This window comes from Chiloscyllium plagiosum, chromosome 10, assembly GCF_004010195.1.
Source record: "Chiloscyllium plagiosum isolate BGI_BamShark_2017 chromosome 10, ASM401019v2, whole genome shotgun sequence".
Taxonomy (NCBI): domain Eukaryota; kingdom Metazoa; phylum Chordata; class Chondrichthyes; order Orectolobiformes; family Hemiscylliidae; genus Chiloscyllium; species Chiloscyllium plagiosum.
In genome coordinates, this window is record NC_057719.1 from 35,351,428 (window position 1) to 35,373,803 (window position 22,376).

General features: G+C 39.4%; 1 protein-coding gene across 9 annotated transcripts in view; it reads right to left on the reverse strand.

The window, feature by feature from the left end:
* Positions 1-22,376, reverse strand: part of wdr20a (WD repeat domain 20a) — a 76,532-nt gene that overhangs the window by 31,769 nt on the left and 22,387 nt on the right. For 4 of the 9 annotated variants that reach the window (XR_006312741.1, XR_006312742.1, XM_043697378.1 and 1 more), the window contains exon 2: positions 3,479-3,661. The exons of 1 other annotated variant lie outside the window; for it this stretch is intronic. Coding sequence is in view for 5 of the 8 variants with exons in the window: in XM_043697378.1 (XP_043553313.1) it covers positions 3,479-3,661 (183 nt within the window). In the remaining 3 variants the exon portion in view is untranslated. 4 more of the 9 variants (XM_043697376.1, XR_006312743.1, XM_043697379.1 and 1 more) reach the window with 4 other exon arrangements.

Genomic DNA, 22,376 nt, shown 5'->3' on the forward strand with positions numbered 1-22,376 from the left:
GGGGTGTGGACCTGACCAGGTAGTCACGGAGGGAGCGGTCTTTGCGGAAGGCGGAGAGGGGAATATATCCCTGGTGGTGGGGTCTGTTTGGAGGTGGCGGAGATGTCGGGGGATGATTTGGTTTATGCGAAGGTTGGTAGGGTGGAAGGTGAGCACCAGGGGCGTTCTGTCCTTGTTGCGGTTGGAGGGGTTGGGTCTGAGGGCGGAGGTGCAGGATGTGGATAACTTGTTTAACATTTGCTATTCCTTAACCATTTGATTTTGAGTTATCTTTTGAATAATTCAACAGCATCGCAATTTCCTCTCATCTATTTGCTGCTGAAAGGTTTGTAAAAAGAAACCTCCAATATTCCCTCTGGCCAAATTTCACTGTTAGTCAATAAACCTAAAATTATCTCCAAATCTTTTTTTTTTTTACAATTCATCTCACTTGACTGCACTACCAATTTATTAATAATCCATTCCTTGCCTTCATTTCCTATATTACTTCTGTTGTCCAGGATTACTCTTTTCCATGGTTAACCTTCCCTTTTTGGCTGTGACTGTGCTTGCTATATCCAGTGTATAATATTTCTGAACATAAGCTACTCTTTCTTCAATGCTTTATCCTCAAAACAGTGCTCTCCTCATTCTCACCATCTCAAAATATGCCTTTTGTCATTTAATATTCCTTGCCTTCCACCTTATCACAGACAATTCTTTTGTTCTTCCTCCAACCAAAACCCTCCCTTTGCTTCTGTACTTGCTTAAAACATTTTTGATTCTTCTTTCCGATTCTGGGAATCAAACTTCAGAAAAGATATGCTTATCTTCAGATGGGTACATCATTAATACACCAAAATCAGACCTATTGTGATTATGTAAGTAATTGCTACGCAGGAAAAGGTAAATTTAAGAAATGCTCACAAATCATCAACTAAACACCAATATATTTTTAAAAGAAATAGAACCATACAAACGTTGTGACTTAGAAAGAGGCCATTCAGCGTAGTGTGTCTGCACCAACCCAAAATAAAATTGCCTATTTAAGCAGGTTATAGTTTTCAGGTGCAGATCCAGCCATCTTCTAGGACTTGAGAATTTCCATAGATCAGAATGAATTTTAGTTTTTAAATATTTGTGACAGTGAGACATTACTTACAAATCAGCAAGAGAATGAAGACAGTGTATGCGATAGAGAATGACATTGACCTCAAGAATACTGGAAACATACTGTTTATGGAATCTTATTGAATCTTTCGTTTTTAAGTAGTTTTATTTATCCAAATTAATTTTGACTAGTATCACCAATCTGCTTCATCGACCATTAAACACTCTCAACTAATATAACAAGACTCAACAGTTTTGTATTATTGCATAATTTCAGTAACATAATTACACTCAATTTTTTATGCCGTGGTAATTAACACCAATCATTACATTTCCTAGATGGATATGCCTTTTGAAATTAGAGTACATTAAGTTTTTGCTGTTATCCTTTATCTTTTGAACATTGTGTATAATTTAACACTCCCTCTGTGAGGCAAAGAATATTGTTAAAAAAAATCATTCTTGCAGGTATCTTTATACAACATGGAATGAGATAGTCATTTCTCATTTTTATTTTTGTTTTTTTTAAAATTGTTTTTACAAAAGGAGACTATTTGAACCATTATGTCTGAACCAGCTCCTGAAAGAGCTATCCAACTAGTCCCACTCTCAAACCCTATCTCCATAATCCCCTAACTTCATCACTTTTAAATATCTGTCCAGCTCTCTTTTGAAATCTCCTGTGGAATCCACTTTCATCACTCTCTCAGGCAGCGTGTTCCAAATTCCAGCAGTTCTGAATAAAGACATTTCTCCTCATCTTACAGCTCTCTTGCTGACAATCTTGAAATTGTGATCCCTGGTTATTGACATATCAACCAATGAAAACAGTATTCTGTTTTCCTTCTTTAACCTGCCAAAATTGTTCCTAATTTGAAAAACTCAATAGGATCACCCACTTAATCTTCTCTGCTCTCCAAAAGATCTCTCTAATTGTTCCTTGTATCTAAACTCCCTTATTCCTGATATTATTCTAGTAAAGCTCATTTGAACTCCTCCAGGGCTTTAACATACTTCCTTAAATAAAGGTACCCAGAACTGAACACAAAACTCGAAATATGAATTGACCAACGATTTGTAGTTGTGTAACATCATTTTATAATCCATGCCTCTATAAAGGCTCCAAAAGCTTTCTTATCAACTCTTTCAACTTGCCTAGCCACCTTCAGAAACTCATACACGTTAATCCCAAAGTCCCTCTGCTCCTGTACTCCTTTCGAAGATGTACCATTGAGCCTGAAGTGCCTCTCTAGGTTCGTTCTACCAAAATGCATTAACTCACATTTCTCTGCATTGAAATTCATCTGGTAAGTGTCTGCCCATTTAACCAGCTTGTCAATGTCCCTCTGAAGTCACTCAACACCATCAACATAATTCACTATTCTCCCAAGCTTAGTATCATTTGCAAATTTAAAGATTTTGCCTTCAAAACCCATCTGCAATTCTAGCCTGAGCCTCTCTCCTAGAGATATTCTTCTTGATTTTTATTGCTATTATTATTTCAGTAAGCATCATATACCTCCTTTTTCTTATTTATTTTCTTATCAATATCCTTAGCCATCCAGGATACTATAGCTTTTGATATCCTGTAATTATTTCTCATGGGTATATACCTAGCTTGCATGTGGGGCGGCATGGTCGCTCAGTGGTTAGTACTGCTGCCTCATAGCACCAGGGACCCAGGTTCGATTCCTGCCTCAGGCAAATGTCTGTGTGGGGTTTGCACATTCTCCCCTTGTTTGCATAGGTTTTCTCTGAGTGCTCTGGTTTCCTCCCATAATCTGAAGATGTGCAGGTCAGGTGAATTGACCATGCTAAATTGCCCATAGTGCTAGGTGTATTAGTCAGGGGTAAGTATAGGGTAGGGGAATGGGTCTGGGTGAATTACTCTTTGGAGGATCGAAGTGGACTTGTTGGGTTGAAGGGCCTGTTTCCATACTGGAGGGAATCAAACTAATCTCCTTTTTTGAAATTCTCCCATGTTTCATCCACGGTTTTATCTGCCAAATGTGTTTCCAATCAATTGGTTCCAGTTCAATAATTAGACCCCTAAGATCTGCTCTTTTCCAGTCTGGGATGTTAATCATTGACTGATTTTTATCCTTTTCCAAATAATATTGAACCTTATATATGGTGAACATTCCCAAATGCTCCCCAACTCTGACTTTCTCCACTTGGCCTGACTCATGTCAGAGTTCTTTTTTAACTGAATTTTGATTTTGAAGTTCTACTTTTGTGGACTACATTTATTTTTGTGGACACAAATGTTTTTGAATGTAGGAGAACAATTGATTTACGTTTGCCAAAAGTAAACATGGATAATAAAAAGTAGGCAGACTAACTTAAACTGCGCAATGACAAAGTTCATTCCTCATTCTATGACACTTACTTCTTCATTAAAAAGTTTGCTAGTCTCTTTCTTTACAGGGTCTATAAGTTGAACCTGTCCTGCAGAGAAGCCCACAAGTAGGGAGACACTTTCTGCAGTAGCTGTCAAATGGTTGAAATCATGGCAGGTGGGCTGTGTTCCTTTGTAAATCCGCTTGTCTATAGGTTTACTTAAATCTGCAGCCTAAGAAAGAAAAAGGAATATCAATTATTTTTATTTCTTTATTAGTCACTAAGGTATAAAAAGACTTCTACGAAATATTTTCTAAAGTTCCAAATTTGAAAAACATGTGCATGCTAATTTTACTTATAGAATATTGCATCCTTCAGCAACAAACGTTAACATTGCTCAAAACAAAAGCAAGCTATGCCAAAAATCTGAAATATCAGAGAAGAGAATTAAAACACTTTAAAAGTTTCAAGTCAATGACATGATCTCTGGAATATTTCCAAATTTTGTTTCAATTCAATTTCCCTAACTCAAACACACTGCGAAGTAACAATTTTGGAATCAAAAGATGAAATCCAGAAACTAGTGAAAATCATAAACAGCTATGTGGGTAAGGGAATGGGTGAGGAGAAAAGTTGATAATTGTTGAGCAATTTTCTCCAGTGATAACTTCTTAAACTAATTTCATATCGCACGATTTAAAATTGTTGAAGTTTTATGGACTCTTATGATTTATTCCTTTCCTCAAAACAAATAATTGGAACCAAACCATATTTACCTTGGACAAACAAAGTAATTTGCATTTTCAATACTAGCTGCTTAATTTTAAAAAAAGGCACAGAAACAAACTTCTGTATGTTTCTTTAATAAAGTTTAGCCAAATAATACGGAGTTTCAGGATTGAAGGCGATTTAACGGTTTGAATCAGAAATTGGCTAGCTGAAAGGAGAGAGAGGCTGTTGGTTGGGAAATGTTCATCCTGGAGATCAGTTACCAGTGCTGTGCTGCAAGGATCTATTTTGGAGCCATGGCTGTTTGTCATTTTTATAAATGATCTGGATGCAGGCGTAGAAGGATGGGTTCTTAAATTTGCAGATGACACTATGGTGGGCAGAGCTATGGATAGTGCCGAAGGATGTTGTAGGTTACAGAGGGACATAGATAAGGTGCAGAGCTGGGCTGAGAAGTGGCAAATGGAGTTTAATGTGGAAAAGTGTGCGGTAGTTCACTTCAGAAGAAGTAACAGGAATGCAAAGTACTGGGTTCACGGTAAAATTTTGGCAGTGCAGATGAACAGAGAGAACTCTGCGTCCAGGTGCATAAATCCCTGAAAGTTGCCACCCAGGTCGATAGGGTTGTTAAGAAGGCATATGGTGTGATTGCGTTTATTGGGAGGGCGATTGAGTTTGAAGCCACAAGGTCATGCTTCAGCTGTACAAAACACTGGGAACGCCGCACCTGGAGTATTATGTACAATTCTGATCACCACATTATAGGAAGGATGTGGAAGCTTTGGAAAGGGTTCAGAGGAGATTTAATAGGATGTTGCCTGGTATGGAAGGAAGGTCTTACAAGGAAAGACTGAGGGAACTGAGGCTGTTTTCGTTGGAAAGAAGGAGGTTGAGAAGTGACTTAATTGAGACATGATAGATAGGAAGGACAGTGTGAGCCTTTTTCCTCAGATGGTGAAGACTAACACAAGGTGACATAGCTTTAAATTGAGGAGTGATAGATTTAGGACAGATACCAGGGGTAGTTTCTTTACTCAGAGAGTAGTAGGGGCATGGAAAAGCCTGCTTGCAACAGTAGTAAACTAACCAACATTTAAATGGGCATTGGACATACATATGGATAATAATGGAACGGTGTAAGTTAGATGGGCATCAGATTAATTTTTCAGGCTGGTGCAACGTCGAGGGCCAAAGGGCCTGTACTGCGCTGTAACATTCTATGTTCTATAATAGGAAACATTTATATCTACAACACAGTAATGTACCTAGAATTCAAAAAACTGTTTCAAGCATCTGTGCTGAATGCAAAATTTAAGGATGCCTACTTCAAGATATTCTAATTATGTTGAATATGGTAAAGTCATACTGATAGATATCACATTTTTTTAATCGAATAAAGTTACATAAAAATCAATACGCTTTAATTCATTTCAATTAATGCATTTGAATTTTACTGTGTCATGTTTTACTTCTTTCCCCCTTCAATTATGTTTTAATTTTTACTTTTACTAAGCTGTCACATGCAGCCAATCTGAAGATTCTCTTTCAGTAATACTAAGTTTCCTACTGCTGCAAAGTGTGACATAGAATTTCTTGGTTCTTGAAGGCAGCAATCAGAAAATTGCTGTATAAAGTGACGTATCAACTTAAAGAAATGGGAACACAAGTCCTTTAAAATTATAATGATGCTGCTGTAAAACAACTATAGAAATATCAGACATTGAATTTAAGATGCAAATGAGATAAGTGTCTACTAATTTTCGCCGAATAGGAGAGTTGTGGCAAAATTGAGATCAATGTCATTCAGGTCAATTTAGTGACCACATTAACAGAACACAGCTACCAGAAATTCTCTGATCTAGATTTCAAAGATAAACACTTCGATATTCAATATATTATATCAATGTAAAGATATTTTAAGTATTTACCAAAAATACTTACATATTAAAAGACTTAGCACATTCTCTGGAATAAAAAGGAGCAATTTTATTCAATAAAAGGACGACAGTCAAACAGTCCTCGTGGTTGTGTGCTAAACTCCAAGCTTATTCAGGTTCAAATAACCATGGCAACCATCAAGAAAGTTTTGTTGTTACTGTACTCAGTGTTGAATGCTAGGCATTTTGACTGCACAGAGATGCTTTGCTCCATTTCCACTTCAAGACAGAAGTAAACCAGTTCCACTTTACTCAAAAAAAGTCTGCTTAAATCCAGGAATCAGCATTGTATTACCCTAACCAGAAAGGGAATTACCAAAGGTAGTGCAGAAACTTAACAGAAGAAATACACAAGTTTAGGTGGATTCACAAACTATTCAATCCAAGAGGAAAACTAAACAACTTTTCATTGCAAGACAAAATCTACCCATTTTTCAAAATTAATTTATTTAATATGGAATGTGGGTATTGTGAGCTAGGTCAGCATTTATTACACATCCTAAGTGAAATCAAGAGTCAACCTCATTGCTGTAGGTCTGGATTGCATACAGGCCAGATGGAAGATTTCCTTCCTTAAAGGGATTTTGTTTCCCCCATATGACATAGATATTGCTGGCTGAACCAACATTTATTTACGCCAATTTACCCAGAGTCAAGTACTTTGCCTAGTTTGGAGTGACAAATTGGCCAGATCAGGCAAATATGGCAAATTTTGTTCCCTAAAAGAAATTGATAAACCAGATGGGTTTTTACAACTATCAACCATGGTTACATGGTTACAATTAAAGAAGTTTATTTTAAAGTTCAGATATTTATTGAATTTAAACTTCAGAGTCCGTCATGGCATATCATCAACCTGAGGCTAGCTTTTTATCCCATGTCCTGGTCTACTTACAAAGTCAGACAGTGCAATGCTGAGGTGATATGGTGAAGTTGACAGTTTAGATGGATATCAAATGGGCCAAAAGGGAATTTCCACTTTTCACCTTGCAGCAGTTTTAATAGAACAGGCAGTAAGTGTGAACTATAAACCATCGTCAAACCTGATTTTGGATTCTGTGATGAAAAAAACTGGGATACAAATGGTAAAAAGAGATGATATCCATTATGCTAAGGTTATTCTTGTTTCACTATAATTGGCAGGTTTTTCAAGTTTTTAACACTGTTTCAGCTCTGACATATTGACTTAAAGCAAGGAGATGTAGATAATGATTAGAATACTATTTGAACAATAGGAAACCATAAAACAGAAATTTACAGATCTGAAACTGTTAACAGTTACTTCACACAAACAAAGATGGTTGTAGTTGAAGGTCGATCATCTTAGCCCCAGGATGTCCCTATAGAAGTTCCTTGGTGTAGTATCCTAGGCCCAACCATCTTCAGTTTCTTCATCAAAGATCTTCCCTCCATCATAAGGTCAGATGGGGGAAAGTGGGTATATTCGTTGACAATTGCAGAATGCTCAGCACCATTTGCAAATCTTTTGATACTGAAACAGTCTATGTCTAAATTCAGCAAGATCTGGACAAAATTCAGGCTTGGGCTGACAAATGGCAAGTACCTGGTGCAGGCAATGATCCTATCTAACAAAAGAGAATCCAATTATTGTCCCATGATAGTCAATGGCATGATCGTTACTGAATTCCCCACGATCAATATCCTGGGGATTACCAGAGAAGCTAGTTTGGACCAGTTAAATAAATATTTTGGCTGCAAGAGCAGATTGAAAGACACTTTCAACATTCACTCCCTCCATTACCAATGCAAAGTACTACCTACAAGATCCACCACAATTCACCAAGGTTCCTTAGTAAGCACTTTGCAAACAAATGAACTCTTCTACCTAGGAAGCCAAGAGCAGATGCATATGGACACCACACTGCAAGCATCCCCCTCCAGCAAAACACCATGTGTGAATGGAGGAGAAACATGACTCCATCATTCCCCCGCCTTTCCAATGGCTTCACCTATAGCATCATCTACACCTTTAAACTACTACGATATGCCAATTCAGAATCCAAAAAATGCACCACTTCTTTTATGGCAAGCAAGCACAAAGTTAACTTGGAATGCTCCTTCCATAACTTTGGTCCCCAGATTACAGAATTTAAGGATATCATGTACATCAGGGTATACATTTCAACAATAAATCAGAACCCCAGTCACATTTAAACCAGGTCAAATAATGGCATGTGAGAGTTTTTATATTTTCATAAACTGGGGGATAGGCAAAGAAAAAGAAAAGGATGTAAATGGTACCTAGAATCATTAGAGTGATAGTTGTGAATTTATTACCAAAAGAAAATCATTCCATCCAAAGAATTTCATATACACATCTTCAAAGATGATTACATCATTCAAACTTTTAACACTCCTTCATATAAACTTGACACGATATAAGCAGACGAAAATAACATGCAATTTAAAAAAAATCATAAAAATTGGTGCAGTGTAGAATTTGCTTTCTATGTTTAAAGATTATCATTTGGACATAGAGAACCAATGAACTACATAAAATGCTTAACATATACAGCAAACTTTGTTTTAATCAGCTTCTCATGAACCAGTACTCTTGATAAATGGGCAAAAAATTACATATCTCAAATACCACGAAGTTTACTGTATTATTCTATCCAATTATTATAGTTTTTCAAAATTTATTTACCTCAACGTAAGTATACTTGTTGCTCAATTGTACAACTGCATGAAATATCAGCAGTTGATTCAATTTTGGGTCAACCCCTCAAATACCACCATGTCTGAGTAGTCAATTGAGGGTGCGAGTGAGAAGGCTCTCAGCTGCTATGTTTTATTTTAGGCAAAGTTGCACACTATTTAAGTTGCAAATAAAGTATAACAGTGATGTGTATACCCCCTGCATTACGTTTCTATTTCTTCGTATGCGCTTTTACATTGTTTATGTGGGTCTTTTGATAAACTTGTATGGAATACTTAATCAATTGGCACATTCCTGGTCCCGTAGATGCCAGATAATATAAAGTTTACTGTATTAATTCAAGCAAGTGCAACGTATTTTGATGGGAAAAAATTGGTTATTTCAACAAACAGTTGAGGCCTGGTGATAGCAGTCATTGAAGAGAGGTTATAACTTTTGGGTTTTCAACCAGTTATTCTTCCAAATTTAAAATTACCAGTCACCCCTGTTCCTACAGTCTGTGATCCCCTTGATCTGGAGAACAAGTTTTACTGACTAGTATCAAGCTAAATGCAGAGTTTGGAAATTTTGCGTTCACCATTGATGTTCTCCTTACTTAACAGGATGGATTATTCCCAAAAAAAAGCATATATTTTATATGCCAAAATTAACCTGCGCTGCCTTGTATGTACTTTGTTAAAAATCACACAAAAACAGGTTACAGTCCCACCAGTATATTTGGACGCACAAACTTTCGGAGCGCTCCTCCTTCATCGGGTAGCCAGTGGGGCAGGATCATAGGACACAGAATACATTGTAAAAGATCAAAATGTCAAACAACTTATGTGATGTATTGAACAAACTAAGATTGTGTTAAGTCTTTAATCACTTAGAATGAGTTACAGGTTTTGATTCATTAATATGTAAATCCCAGAACTTTAATTTAAAAAAGAGTGACATCTCAGCTCAGACAATGCATTAAAGGTGTGAGGTTTGAGTCTAGGAGAAAGTGAAGACTGCAGATGCTCGAGATCAGAGTCAAAAAGTGTGGTGCTGGAAAAGCACAGCCAGTCAGGCAGCAACCGAGGAGCAGGAGAGTTGATATTTTGAGCAAAAGCTCTTCATCCTGATAACAGCTTATGCCCGAAACAGCCACTCTCCTACTCCTTGGATGCTGCCTGACTGCCTGTGCTTTTCCAGCACCACACTTTTTGACTGTGAGGGTAGAGTCTATCTGTATTACAACCTCAAGTCAGACCAGTTCTATTTCCAAAGTAGGAATTTATAAAATGTCATAGTTATCTCTTCTGGGATATAAGTGACCTATACAAGAAGGACTGATTGCACCTGAATTGGAATCTGATTGCACCTGAATAGACCCAGTGGATGTGGTCTATCTAGACTTTCAAAAGGCCTTTGATAAGGTGCCACATGGGAGGCTGCTGAGCAAGGTGAGGGCCCATGGTGTTCGAGGTGAGCTGCTGGGATGGATTGAGGATTGGCTGTCTAACAGAAGGCAGAGAGTTGGGATAAAAGGTTCTTTTTCAGAATGGCAGCCGGTGACGAGCGGTGCCCCGCAGGGTTCGGTGCTGGGGCCACAGCTGTCCGCATTATATATTAATGATTTGGATGAGGGAACCGGGGGCATTCTAGCAAAGTTTGCCGATGATACGAAGTTAGATGGACAGGCAGGTAGTACTGAGGAAGTGGGGAGGCTACAGAAGGATCTAGACAGGTGGGGAGAGTGGTCCAGGAAATGGCTGATGGAATTTAACGTGAGCAAGTGCGAGGTCTTGCACTTTGGCAAAAAGAATAAAAGCACAGACTACTTTCTAAATGGTGAGAAAATTAATAAAGCCAAAGCACAAAGGGATCTGGGAGTGCGAGTCGTCTAACATATGAGGAACGGCTGAGGATACTGTGATTGTATTCGTTGGAGTTTAGAAGATTAAGGGGAGACTTAATAGAGACGTACAAAATAATATATGGCTTGGAAAAGGTGGATGCTAGGAAATTGTTTCCGTTAAACGAGGAGACTAGGACCCGTGGACACAGCCTTAGAATTAGAGGGGGTCATTTCAGAACAGAAATGCAGAGACATTTCTTCAGCCAGAGAGTGGTGGGCCTGTGGAATTCATTGCCACGGAATGCAGCGTCTTCAAGGCCGAGATTGATAGATTCTTGTTGTCTAGAGGAATTAAGGGCTACGGGGAGAACGCTGGTAAGTGAGCTGAAATGCGCATCAGCCATGATTGAATGGCGGAGTGGACTCGATGGGCCGAATGGCCTTACTTCCACTCCTATGTCTTATGGTCTTATGGAAGGGGGCCTGATATACCTTCAGGAAGATTTTAGAGCTGCTGGGACGATTTAAACTAGTAAGGTGGGGGGGTGGGACCAGGGAGATAGTGAGGAAAGAGATCAATCTGAGACTTACAGTTGGGAAAAGGAGCAAGTCAAACAGTCAGGGCAGGCAGGAACAAAGCAGAGAACAAGGTAGGACTGATAAATTAAACTGCATTTACTTCGATGCAAGAGGCCTAACAGAGAAGGCAGATGATCTCAGATCATGGTACTGGGAGATCATAGCAATTACAGAAACATGGCTCAGGGATGGATAGGGCTAGCCCTCTTGCAAGGATGCTTAATATTCCAGGACAAATGCTAGAGGAAGGATAGAAAGTGGGGCGAGAGAAAGGAAGTGGCGTTTTGATAAGGGATTGCATTACTGATGCACTTAGGGAGGATATACTTGGGCATATATCCAGTAAAGTTATTTGGGTGGAACTGAGAAATAAAAAAGAGATAATCACCTTATTGGGATTGTACCATATAGCTCTTAATAGTCAGCGGGAAGTGGAGAAACAAATTTGTAAGGAGATTTCAGTTATCTGTAAGAATAACAGGGTGATTATGGTGGGGGATTTTAACTTTCCAAACATAGACTGGGACTGCCAGAGTGTTAAGGGTTTAGATAGAGAGGAATTTGTTAAGTGTGTACAAGAAAATTTTCTGATTCAGTATATGGATGTACTTACTACAGAAGGTGCAAAACTTGAGGAGAAAGTGAGGTCTGCAGATGCTGGAGATCAGAGCTGGAAATGTGTTGCTGGAAAAGCGCAGCAGGTCAGGCAGCATCCAGGGAACAGGAGAATCGACGTTTCGGGCATATGCCTTTCTTCAGGAATCACTGCAAAACTTGACCTACTCTTGGGAAATAAGGTGACTGAGGTGTCAGTGAGGGAGCACTTTGGCACCAGTGACCATAATTCTATTTGTTTTAAAATAGTGATGGAAAAGGATAGACCAGATCTAAAAGTTGAAGTTCTAAATTGGAGGAAGACTAATTTTGACAGTATTAGGCAAGAACGTTCAAAATCTGATTGGGGGCAGATGTTCACAGATAAAGGGACAGCTGGAAAATGGGAAGCCTTCAGAAATGAGATAACGAGAGTCCAGAGACAGTATGTTCCTGCTTGGGTGAAAGAAAAGGCTGGTAGGTGTAGGAAATACTGGATAACTCGAGGAATTGAGTTTTTGTTTCAGAAAAAGGAAGCACATGTCAGGTATAGACGGAGAGATCAATTGAATCCTTAGAAAGTATAAAGCAGTAGAAGTATATTTATGAGGAAAATCAGGAGGGCAAAAAAGGGGACATGAGATAGCTTTGGCAAATAGGGTTAAGAGGAATCCAAAGGGATTTTATAAATACATTTAAGGACAAAGGGTAGCTAGGGAGAGAATAGGGCCCCTCAAAGATCAGCAAGGCAGCCTATGGGTGGAACCACAGGATACTAAACGAGTATTTTGCATCAGTGTTTACTGTGGACAAGGAAATGGAAAATATAGAAAGTGGGGAAATAGATGGTGACATCTTGAAAATGTCCATATTACAGGTGGTGGTGCAGGATGCCTTGAAATGCATAAAAGTGGATAAATCCCCAAGACCTGATCAGGTGTACCCTAGAACTCTGTGGGAACTGGGCAAGTGATTACTGGACCCCTTGCTGAGATATTTGTATCACCGAGAGTCACAGGTGAGGTGCCGGAAGACTGGAGGTTGGCCGACGTGGTGCCACTATTTTAAAAAGGTGGTAAGGAAAAGCCAGGGAACTATAGATGGTGAGCCTGACATCAGTGATGGGCAAGTTGTTGGAGGGAATCATGAGGGACAGGCTATACATGTATTTGGAAAGGCAAGGACTGATTAGGGATAGTCAGCATGGGGGACTTCGTGCATGAGAAATCATGTCTCATGAACTTGATTGACTTCTTTGAAGAAGTAACAAAGAGGATTGATGAGGGCAGAGCGGTAGACATGATCTATATGGACTTCAGTAAGATGTTCGACAAGGTTCCCCATGGGAGACTGGTTAGCAAGGTTAGATCTCATGGAATACAGGGAGAACTAGCCATTTGGATACAGATCTGGCTCGAAGGTAGAAGATAGAGGGTGGTGGTGGTGGAGAATGAAAGCCTGTGACCAGTGGTGACCCACAAGGATTGGTGCTGGGTCCATTGCTTTTCACAAGTATATAAATAATTTGGATGTGAACATAAGAGGTATAGTTAGTAAGTTTGCAGATGACACCAAAATTGGAGGTGTAGTGGACAGCAAAGAGGGTTACCTCAGATTAGAACAGGATCTGGACCAGATGGACCAATAGGCTGAGAAGTGGCAGATGGAGTATTTTTCAGATAAATGCGAGGTGCTGCATTTTGGGAAAGCAAATCTTAGCAGGACTTATACACTTAATGGTAAGGTCCTAGGGAGTGTTGCTGAACAAAGAGACCTTGGAGTGCAGGTTCATAGCTCCTTGAAAGTGGAGTCGCAGGTCGATAGGATAGTGAGGGTGTTTGGTATGCTTTCCTTCATTGGTCAGAGTATTGACTACAGGAGTTGGGAGGTCACGTGTTGGCTGTACAGGACATTGGTTAGGCCATTGGTAGAATATTGCGTGTAATTCTGGTCTCCTTCCTATCAGAAAGGATGTTTTGAAACTTGAAAGGGTTCGGAAAAGATTTCCAAGGATGTTGCCAGGGTTGGAAGATTTGAGCTATAGGGAGAGGCTGAACAGGCTGGGGTTGTTTTCCCTGGAGCATCGGAGGCTGAGGGGTGACCTTATAGAGGTTTACAAAACTATGAGGGGCATGGATAGGGTAAATAGGCAAAGTCTTTTCCCTGGGGTCAGAAATTCCAGAACTAGAGGGCATAGGTTTAGGGTGAGAGGGGAAAGATATAAAAGAGACCTATCGGGCAACATTTTCACACAGAGGATGGTACATGTATTGAATGAACTGCCAGAGGAAGTGGTGGAAGCTGGTACAATTGCAACATTTAAGAGGCATTTGGATGGGTATATGAATAGGAAGGGTTTGGAGGGATATGGGCCGGGTGCTGGCAGGTGGGACTAGATTGGGTTGGGATATCTGGTTGGCATGGACGGGTTGTACCAAAGGGTCTGTTGCCGTGCTGTACATCTCTATGACTCTATATTACACTTGATAATGTAACTATATTGAATCTATACAAATAAACATTGTATTTCATTGATATAGCTCACAGCTGGACAACAAGTAAAATATTGGTGATTCACAACAAAAAGTTACATTTCCATGTTGTTCTGCGTTGACATTAAAGCCAAGATATTGCACGTCAGCCTCAAATAGTCAATGTTTTGTACAGTCATTCCATTCTCAAGATAAATTGAAAACTGATCTGAGCCACATACTTCATTATTTGTGGCTATACAGAAACAGCAAGCACCATTATAAAATTCAATAGAAACTGAAGATACTGGAAATACTCCGGTTGGGGGAAAAAAGACCAATTTCTGAATCAGAAAAAGAAAAAAGTTAGAAAAGCTTGACAGCAAGTATAGACACAGGCAGAGGAACAACAATCACAACATTATTCCGAGATATGAATCCAAGCAGTGGAGAGTTTTTCTCAATTCCTCTTCAAGCACACAGTCAGTGAAATGCTGCATTGATGTCAAGGGCAATCACTCCTATTATGCCTCTTGCGTTCAGTTCTTCAACTCTGATGAAGTTGAGACAATGTCTGAAGCTATGTGGTCTTGTTGAAAGCCAAAAAGAACAACAATGAGCATGTTATGGTGATCGAGTGCTACTTGATCACACTATTGACAACCCCTTCAATCACTTCACTGGTGATTGAGGAGATGACATCAGAACAGCAAATACAGCATAACAAATTGAAGGTACCGGTAAATTACTGTTCTACCTAGGAGGAATGCTTGGGCCATCAATACTGGGATGAAAAGAAGGGTAGGTTTTATATTTCCATGCAGAGGAATGACACTGGGTGAAAGTCAGGAGTTAAATGAAGAGTGGACTGAGTTTCATTACAGGAACACTCCCTTTGGAATGCTGACTAGCAAAAGAAAGGAAAAGACTGTTTGGTGGTGGCATTAAGGTAGCAGAAAATTTCCAAATAACTGAGAAGGTTGAGCTTGGAAAGTGAAGGGATAGGAGAGAAGAGCAGAAATTAGATGAATGTGGTCAAAGGGAATACTTGTTTAAGCAAAAATGACAAAATTGGCAAAGTAATGCAATGGAAAATACTGTTATCTGAAAAAAGCATGTGTTATTAAAATGCAAACCGTTGGCTGCAGACGAACTTCCATTCATCTCATTTTTAAGGTCATGGACATTTGAAATACAGAAAACATTAGTTGTACAATCTGTTTAAGCAATGTTAAATATCTCAACTTCAAAACACAGGTAATATTTCCATATAGTAATTGCCACAGGATGCATTTATGTTTGGCGTTTTACATAAAGACATAGTTGGTATGGTTCTTTTTCATGTTCAAGAATCCCAGCAAATGCAATTGAATAATGTCCAGCCAGCAGCAAAATCACTAATAAATTAATCAGTTTGCTGCTTGCTGTAACCAGTGCTAATTTTTTGTACGTAATAGTGTGGATATAATTCCATCCAACTGTAGCCTGCCATATATCAGCAAAATACATACCTAGTAGTGAGCCTGCTCTATTCCTGATGAAGGGCTTTTGCCCGAAACGTCAATTTTCCTGCTCCTCGGATGCTGCCTGAACTGCTGCGCTTTTCCAGCACCACTCTAATCTACAGCCTGCAATTATAGCTGATTCAAAATATCAGACAGATGCACAATTGGTCGAATTAATACTGCAGTTAATCAGAACTCTTACATAGTAACTTAAAACATTGGATCAAATTATCGCAAAATGAAATATTTACTTGTCTTAATTTCATTCAGAGGACATGGGGTGCATCAATTCGATCAGCCTTTATGACCCATCCTTAATTGCCCTGGAGAAGATATGATGAGTTGCCCTCTTAAATCACTGCAGTGCATTTGATGTCGGCCTACCCAAAATGTTATTAGGTAAGGTGTTCCAGGAGTTTGAACAGTAATAATGAAGGAACAGTGATACAGTTCCAAGTTGAGGATGCTGGGTGGTTTGGAGAGAACATGCAAGTGGTGATTTTCCAAGGATCTGCTGCCCTTGTCCTTCTAGGTAGTAAAGGTTGTGGGTTTGGAGAGTGCTGTCTAAGGAACCTTACCACTCAGTTGTTGCAGACGATTCTGCAGTAAGAAACACACTGTTGTCACTGTTCATTGGTGATTGACGGAGTGAATGTTCAATGCGATGGATAGGGATACATGTGAGTTGCTTTGTCCTTGGTATCATCAAACTTCTTGAGTGTTGCTGGAGCTGTACTCTCCAATTGCCTGGATGAGTATTTCATTACTCTCCTCACTTGTGCCTTGTGGATGGTGGACAGGTTTTGAGCAGTCAGTCAATCAGGTAGAACTCCCAGCTGCTGACCTGCTCTTGTTAAAGATGGTTATTGCATAGCATGTTGCTTGCCACTCATCAGCCCAAGCATGCAAGTGTCCTGGTCTTGCCGCATTTAAATACGAAGTGTCTCAATACTACGGAGTTGCAAGAGGTGGGGAACATACTGTAATTGTCAGGAAGTGCCCCCACTTCTGACCTTGTGAGGAAAGATCATGATGAACAATTAGATAAAAATGTAGTCACATACATTATACAAATAAAGATGCAAACATCAATAAAATTGCAGAGTGGAAGCATTAAAAAGGTAAATTAAATTAAACATCCACAAATATGATAGTGTATTTTGGTAGAAAGAATTAGAGGTCACCTACTTCTTGGAAAAGACTTAAAAGTGGTAGAGCAGAAATGGGGTCCAAATGCACTAGGAGTACTGTTCACTGCTCTGGTATCCTAATCACAAAAAAAACTTCAGAGAGACATGAAAACATGTTTAAAACATTACAAAGGATGATCACATAACTGAAGATTATAACAGAGGAAAAATGAACATACAGAGGGTTCTTTTCTCTGGAACAGAGAAGGCTGATGGGTTTACTGAATACATCTATACTTTTTAAAAAATCACTCATGGGACCTGGGCTTCGCTGGCTGGTCAACATTTATTGCACATTCTTCTTGAACTGCTACAGTCCATACATTGTAGATGGGCCCACAATGCCATTAAGGAGGGCATTCCAAGATTTTAATCCAGTGACAGTGAAAAAATGGCAATATATTTCCAAGTTAGGATAATGGGTGACTTGGAGAAGAACTTGCAGGCTTTCTTTTCTATCTGCTGCCCTTGTGCTTCTAGTTGCAAGTGATGTTGATTTGGAAGGTGCTATCGCAGGATCTTTGGTGAATTTCTGCAGAGTATTTTGTAGATCATATGCATGACTGCTCCTTGGCATTAATGGTGGAAGGAGTGGACGTTTGTAGATGTACTGCCAAATCAAGTAGGCTACTTTGTCCTGGACAGCGTTAAGCTTCTTGAGTGTTGGTGGAGCTGCACTCATCCAGGCGGCTTGAGTGTCCCATCACACGCTCGACTTGCCTCTTTTCAATGGCAGACAGTCTCTGGCGAGCCAGGTGGTGACAAGTTACTCACTGCAGTATTCCTAGCTTCTGACCTGCTCTTCTACCCACTGCATCTATATGGCAAGTTTGGTTGAGTTTCTGATCAATGGTAACCTTCAGGATGTCGATAGTGGGGGATTCAGTGATGACAACACCATTGAATGTTATGTGACTGTGGTGGGGAGTCCCTTATTGGAGACAGTCATCACTGGGCATTTGTGCGACGAGTCCAGTTTAGTTTCTGATCAATGGTAACCCCTAGGATGTCGGTAGTGGGAGATTCAGTGATGACAACACCATTGAATGTTACGGGACTGTGGTTGAGAGTGCCTTGTTAGATACAGTCAGCTTCATCTCGCTATACACTTTCTGTCAGTGTTTAAATAAGAAAGATGTTAATCCTATATGCACATTGTCAGTATAGCAAGAATTAAGCTGCTGACTGGCATTAATTTACAAATTACATATAAAAAGGGAACAGGTGATGAGCTACATATGCGATGAGCAGTACAATAGAGTAGTAGGAATGGGTTCAAAACACAACAGCTCCAGAGGTGTGTTATAACATTTTTCAACAGGTTCATTAGGAAATATTTACACTGGAGTTCTCAATTAAGCCTATCCAAAGGAAAGAGTGTCTGGAGTTCTATTTCACCAACAGGAATAGACCTAAAATGACATATATAGCTCAGCTTGCTGGCATCCAAATGCTACAGAAATTGGAGTATACAGTCCTTTTCAACAGTTTGAAAACTTGCAAAATTGCACAATGTTGCATAATAAAGATTGTTAATAGTCAGGTTTCAGGAGGGCAGGACCATAGTTTGATTTGCTGGCTAAAGGTTGCCACTGCCAACCAAGCTGCTGTCCCTCAATATTGCACTAGAGGATTTACCAACTGTGTGCCCCAGTCCAACTGTCAGGAGAATCAGAAGTTTGCTTCACTTCAGTTGTAACCATATTCTACTAAATCTAGTTTTTAAAAAAAAACTTATCTATTGCCAGAGTACAAAGCTAGCTGTTCAAAACAAAATCTTTCACAGAAGACGGGGCAATGCCTTTGGTACCCATCCTCAGTTGCCCTTGAACTGTATGGTTTAGTGGCTTGCTAGACTGTTTCAGTGGGCAACAAAGAGTCAGCCACAGCATTAGCCAAGGCCTCTGAATTATTAATGCAATGAGATTAACACTTAGCCACTGCCTTCAACTTCAAAACAGGAGACTGATGTTCTAAAGTCAAACTTCAGAAATGACAACCACCTGATGAAGGAGCAGCTAGTGATTTCAAATAAACCTGATGGACTATAACCTGGTGTTGTGTGATTTTTAACTTTGTACACCCCAGTCCAACACCAGCATCTCCAAATTCAGAAATGCCATGTTTCTTGTAGATATTAGATATGTAGCAGCATAGCTTTCATATGTATCTGCAAAAGTAATGATCATATTTGTATTTGTTGGTATGCCATACTTAACTGTGTAACTAATATTTATACCAACTGCAGAGGTTTGAAAATTTAATGATTTAGCACCTTTCTTCTTGTATAACTGTTCAAAATTAAACTGATAGAAAGCAGAAGAGGAGGCTGCTGCGTACTATCAGAGCCCTGAGGGAATATATTTTGTTAGGTTATTATAAGGCACTATTAAATAAATTTCACTTTATATTCAGCTTATATTGAGACAGGTACACAAATGCTTTACATCATACTAACTGCCTCAGTCTAAAAAAGCTCAATTTTCCAGCATTAAATTGTCACACCTTAAATGACTTTCTTATTAAAATATCTTATCTGTAACTCTCTCATAGAATGCAAAAATAGTATACAGTATTCTCTAGCAGTTACTAAGGGAGCAGTCTAATTAAGAGAATTAAACAGCATCATAAAACAAGGCAAAAGTTCAAGATGATGGTAAGTCATTTGAACAAAGGCCAAACTCAAGATCAGTAAATGCAAATACATACAGCTGGTATCTGAAACCGACTTTTACAAATGTCTAGCTGGAGATTTTAACAAAGGTATTATTCTACAAAACATTAAGTGCCAAATGCCAACGTTTTCCAGTTATTGTTGACTGAGAGATATGCTGTCAAACCTTTTCAACATGCACCCAATAGTTCAGATGCAAGAATACCAAATTTCCAAGGGAGAAAACATTTGTACTGCATGAAAAGGGAATGCTCATTATTCACCAAGTCAAATCTGTGGAGAAATTGGCACGAGAATGTAACAGGAAACTATTGTTCACCATGCTTTGGTTTAATTTTTAAGACGACACAACACCAGAACATATTCCTTCTGTTTGAAGAGGCAGCAACCTGATTATGAAAATATGTAAGCTCTAGAAAGTCTTGGTGAACTACAATATAAGCCCAACTGAAAATCTTAAAATTGCCCGTTAGCACAGTTTTCAGCACACTCTGGATTGTGCAACAAGTGCTCTCTAATTGCCGAAAAACTCTAACATTAGTCTTATGTTCGAACATAAGAAACAGGGACAGGAGTAGGCTATTCGGCCCTTCAAGCCAGCTCACTATTCACAGCTGGTTCAACATTCCTCGTGTTCGCTTTCCTGTCATTTGCCCATTATCACTGGCTCCCTACTGATCAAGAAGTTCAGTCTTAAACATACACAAGTACTCTGCCCTCACAACTCTGTGACAAAGTGTTCCAAAGATTTTACCATTCGATAGAGGAGAATGAGTGAGGAATGAGAGTCCTAATGACTATCTCCAGTGAGAGGTCAGGCAGCATCCAGGGAACAGGAGATTCGACGTTTCGGGCACAGGCCCTTCTTCAGGAATGGCCTGAAGGGCCTGTGCCCGAAACGTCGAATCTCCTGTTCCCTGGATGCTGCCTGACCTGCTGTGCTGTTCCAGCAATAAAGTTTCAACTTTGATCTCCAGCATCTGCAGACCTCACTTTCTCCTATCTCCAGTGAGAGACAATCCAGCCACAGCGCCAGTGAGAGACTATCTAGCCACAGTGCCACTGAATATCAAGGGGTGATCATCAATATCCTGGAGGTTGCCACTGACCAGATAAGACAATCTCGCCATACTGGAGATCTCTGAACTGACTCCAAAGAAATAACATCTTTCCTTCAATAATGCGATAGAAACTGCTCCCAGTACTCAAGATCTCAAAAGTACCTTGTATTCCTACACTCCAACCTCTTTAAAATAAACAGACGATATTAGCCTTCCAGATTACCTGCTGCACCGGTGTGCTAGCTTTCTGTGATTAATGCACAATTACCCCCAAGTCCCCTCTGTGTTGCAACCTTCATCCATTTTTCCCCATTTAAATAATACTCTACTTTTGTTCTCCCTTCAAATATGAACAATTTCACATTATCCTTCATTCACCAACTTTTTGCCCACTCATTTAATCTATCAACATCTCTCTATAAACTGTTTGTACCAATTTCATAATTTGCCTTTCCACCTATTTTTTGTGTCGTCCACAAATCTGGCTACATACATTTGCTTCCATCCTCCAAGTCACTAATATATATATAATGTAAACAGGTGCAATCCCAGCAATAATTTCAATGGAAATCCCCACTGATTATAAGTTGCCAGCTTGAGAAATAACCCCTCTATCCCCACTTACTGTTTCCTAGTCATTATCCAATTCTCTACCCACAACAGTACTCCTGGGGAAAACATAGACTTTACTCTGAAGACTTAACATTTTGTGAGCTATTGTGACAAATACCTTTTGGAAGTCCAAATACAAGTCCAACACCAGTACTGGTTCCCGTCTATCCACTCTTGTTGAAACTTCCTCGAAAAGCTAACAAATTAGTCAGACATGGTTTTCCTTTCATGAAGGCACGCTGACTCTACTTGATTAGATTATGATTTTCCAAATGTGCTGCCAAATGTTTTAAGTTTTACGAATACAAGTATGGTTAGTACACTGCTGATTGAAAATATCCAAAGGTTCGTTGATTCAATCCACCATTTATTGGAACATCAACCTAATGATTTACTTGGCATTGTATCGGCAATAGAAACATCTAAATCAAATTAATCACATATGTGGTAGTCTTGAAAGTGAAGTCCTATTAGTGCAAAATAAAATTGTATTCTTACTGTATAATAGGAGCAGCACGAAATAGCTAAGACCATAAAGTATAAGAATAGAATTAGGCTATTCCACAAATTAAGTTTGCTTTACCACTAGATCATGGGTAATATGTTTCTCAACCCCATTCTCCTGCCTTCTCCCTGTAACTCTAGATTCCCTCACCAAGCAAGAACCTATCTTTGTCTTAAATGCACTCAATGACTTGGCCTCCACAGTCTTCTGTGGCAACGAGTTTCACAGATTAACTACCCTCTGGCTGAAGAAACATCGCCTCATCTCAATTTTAAAGCATGATACCTTCACTCTGATGCTGTGCGTTTGGATTCTAGTCTCTCGTACTATTGGAAACATCTTCTCTACCTCCACGCTTTCATCTCACTATTCTGTAAACTTCAATCAGAATGCCCCCATCCTCCTAAATTCCTTCGAATACTGACCCAAATTTTCAACCGCCTCTCATATAACAAGCCCTTCATATCCATGATCATTCATGTAAACCTCCTCTGGATGCCCTCCAATGCTGGCACACCATTCCATCAATACAAGGCCCAAAACTCTCAATATTCCCAAACGCGATCTGACAAAAGCCTTACACAG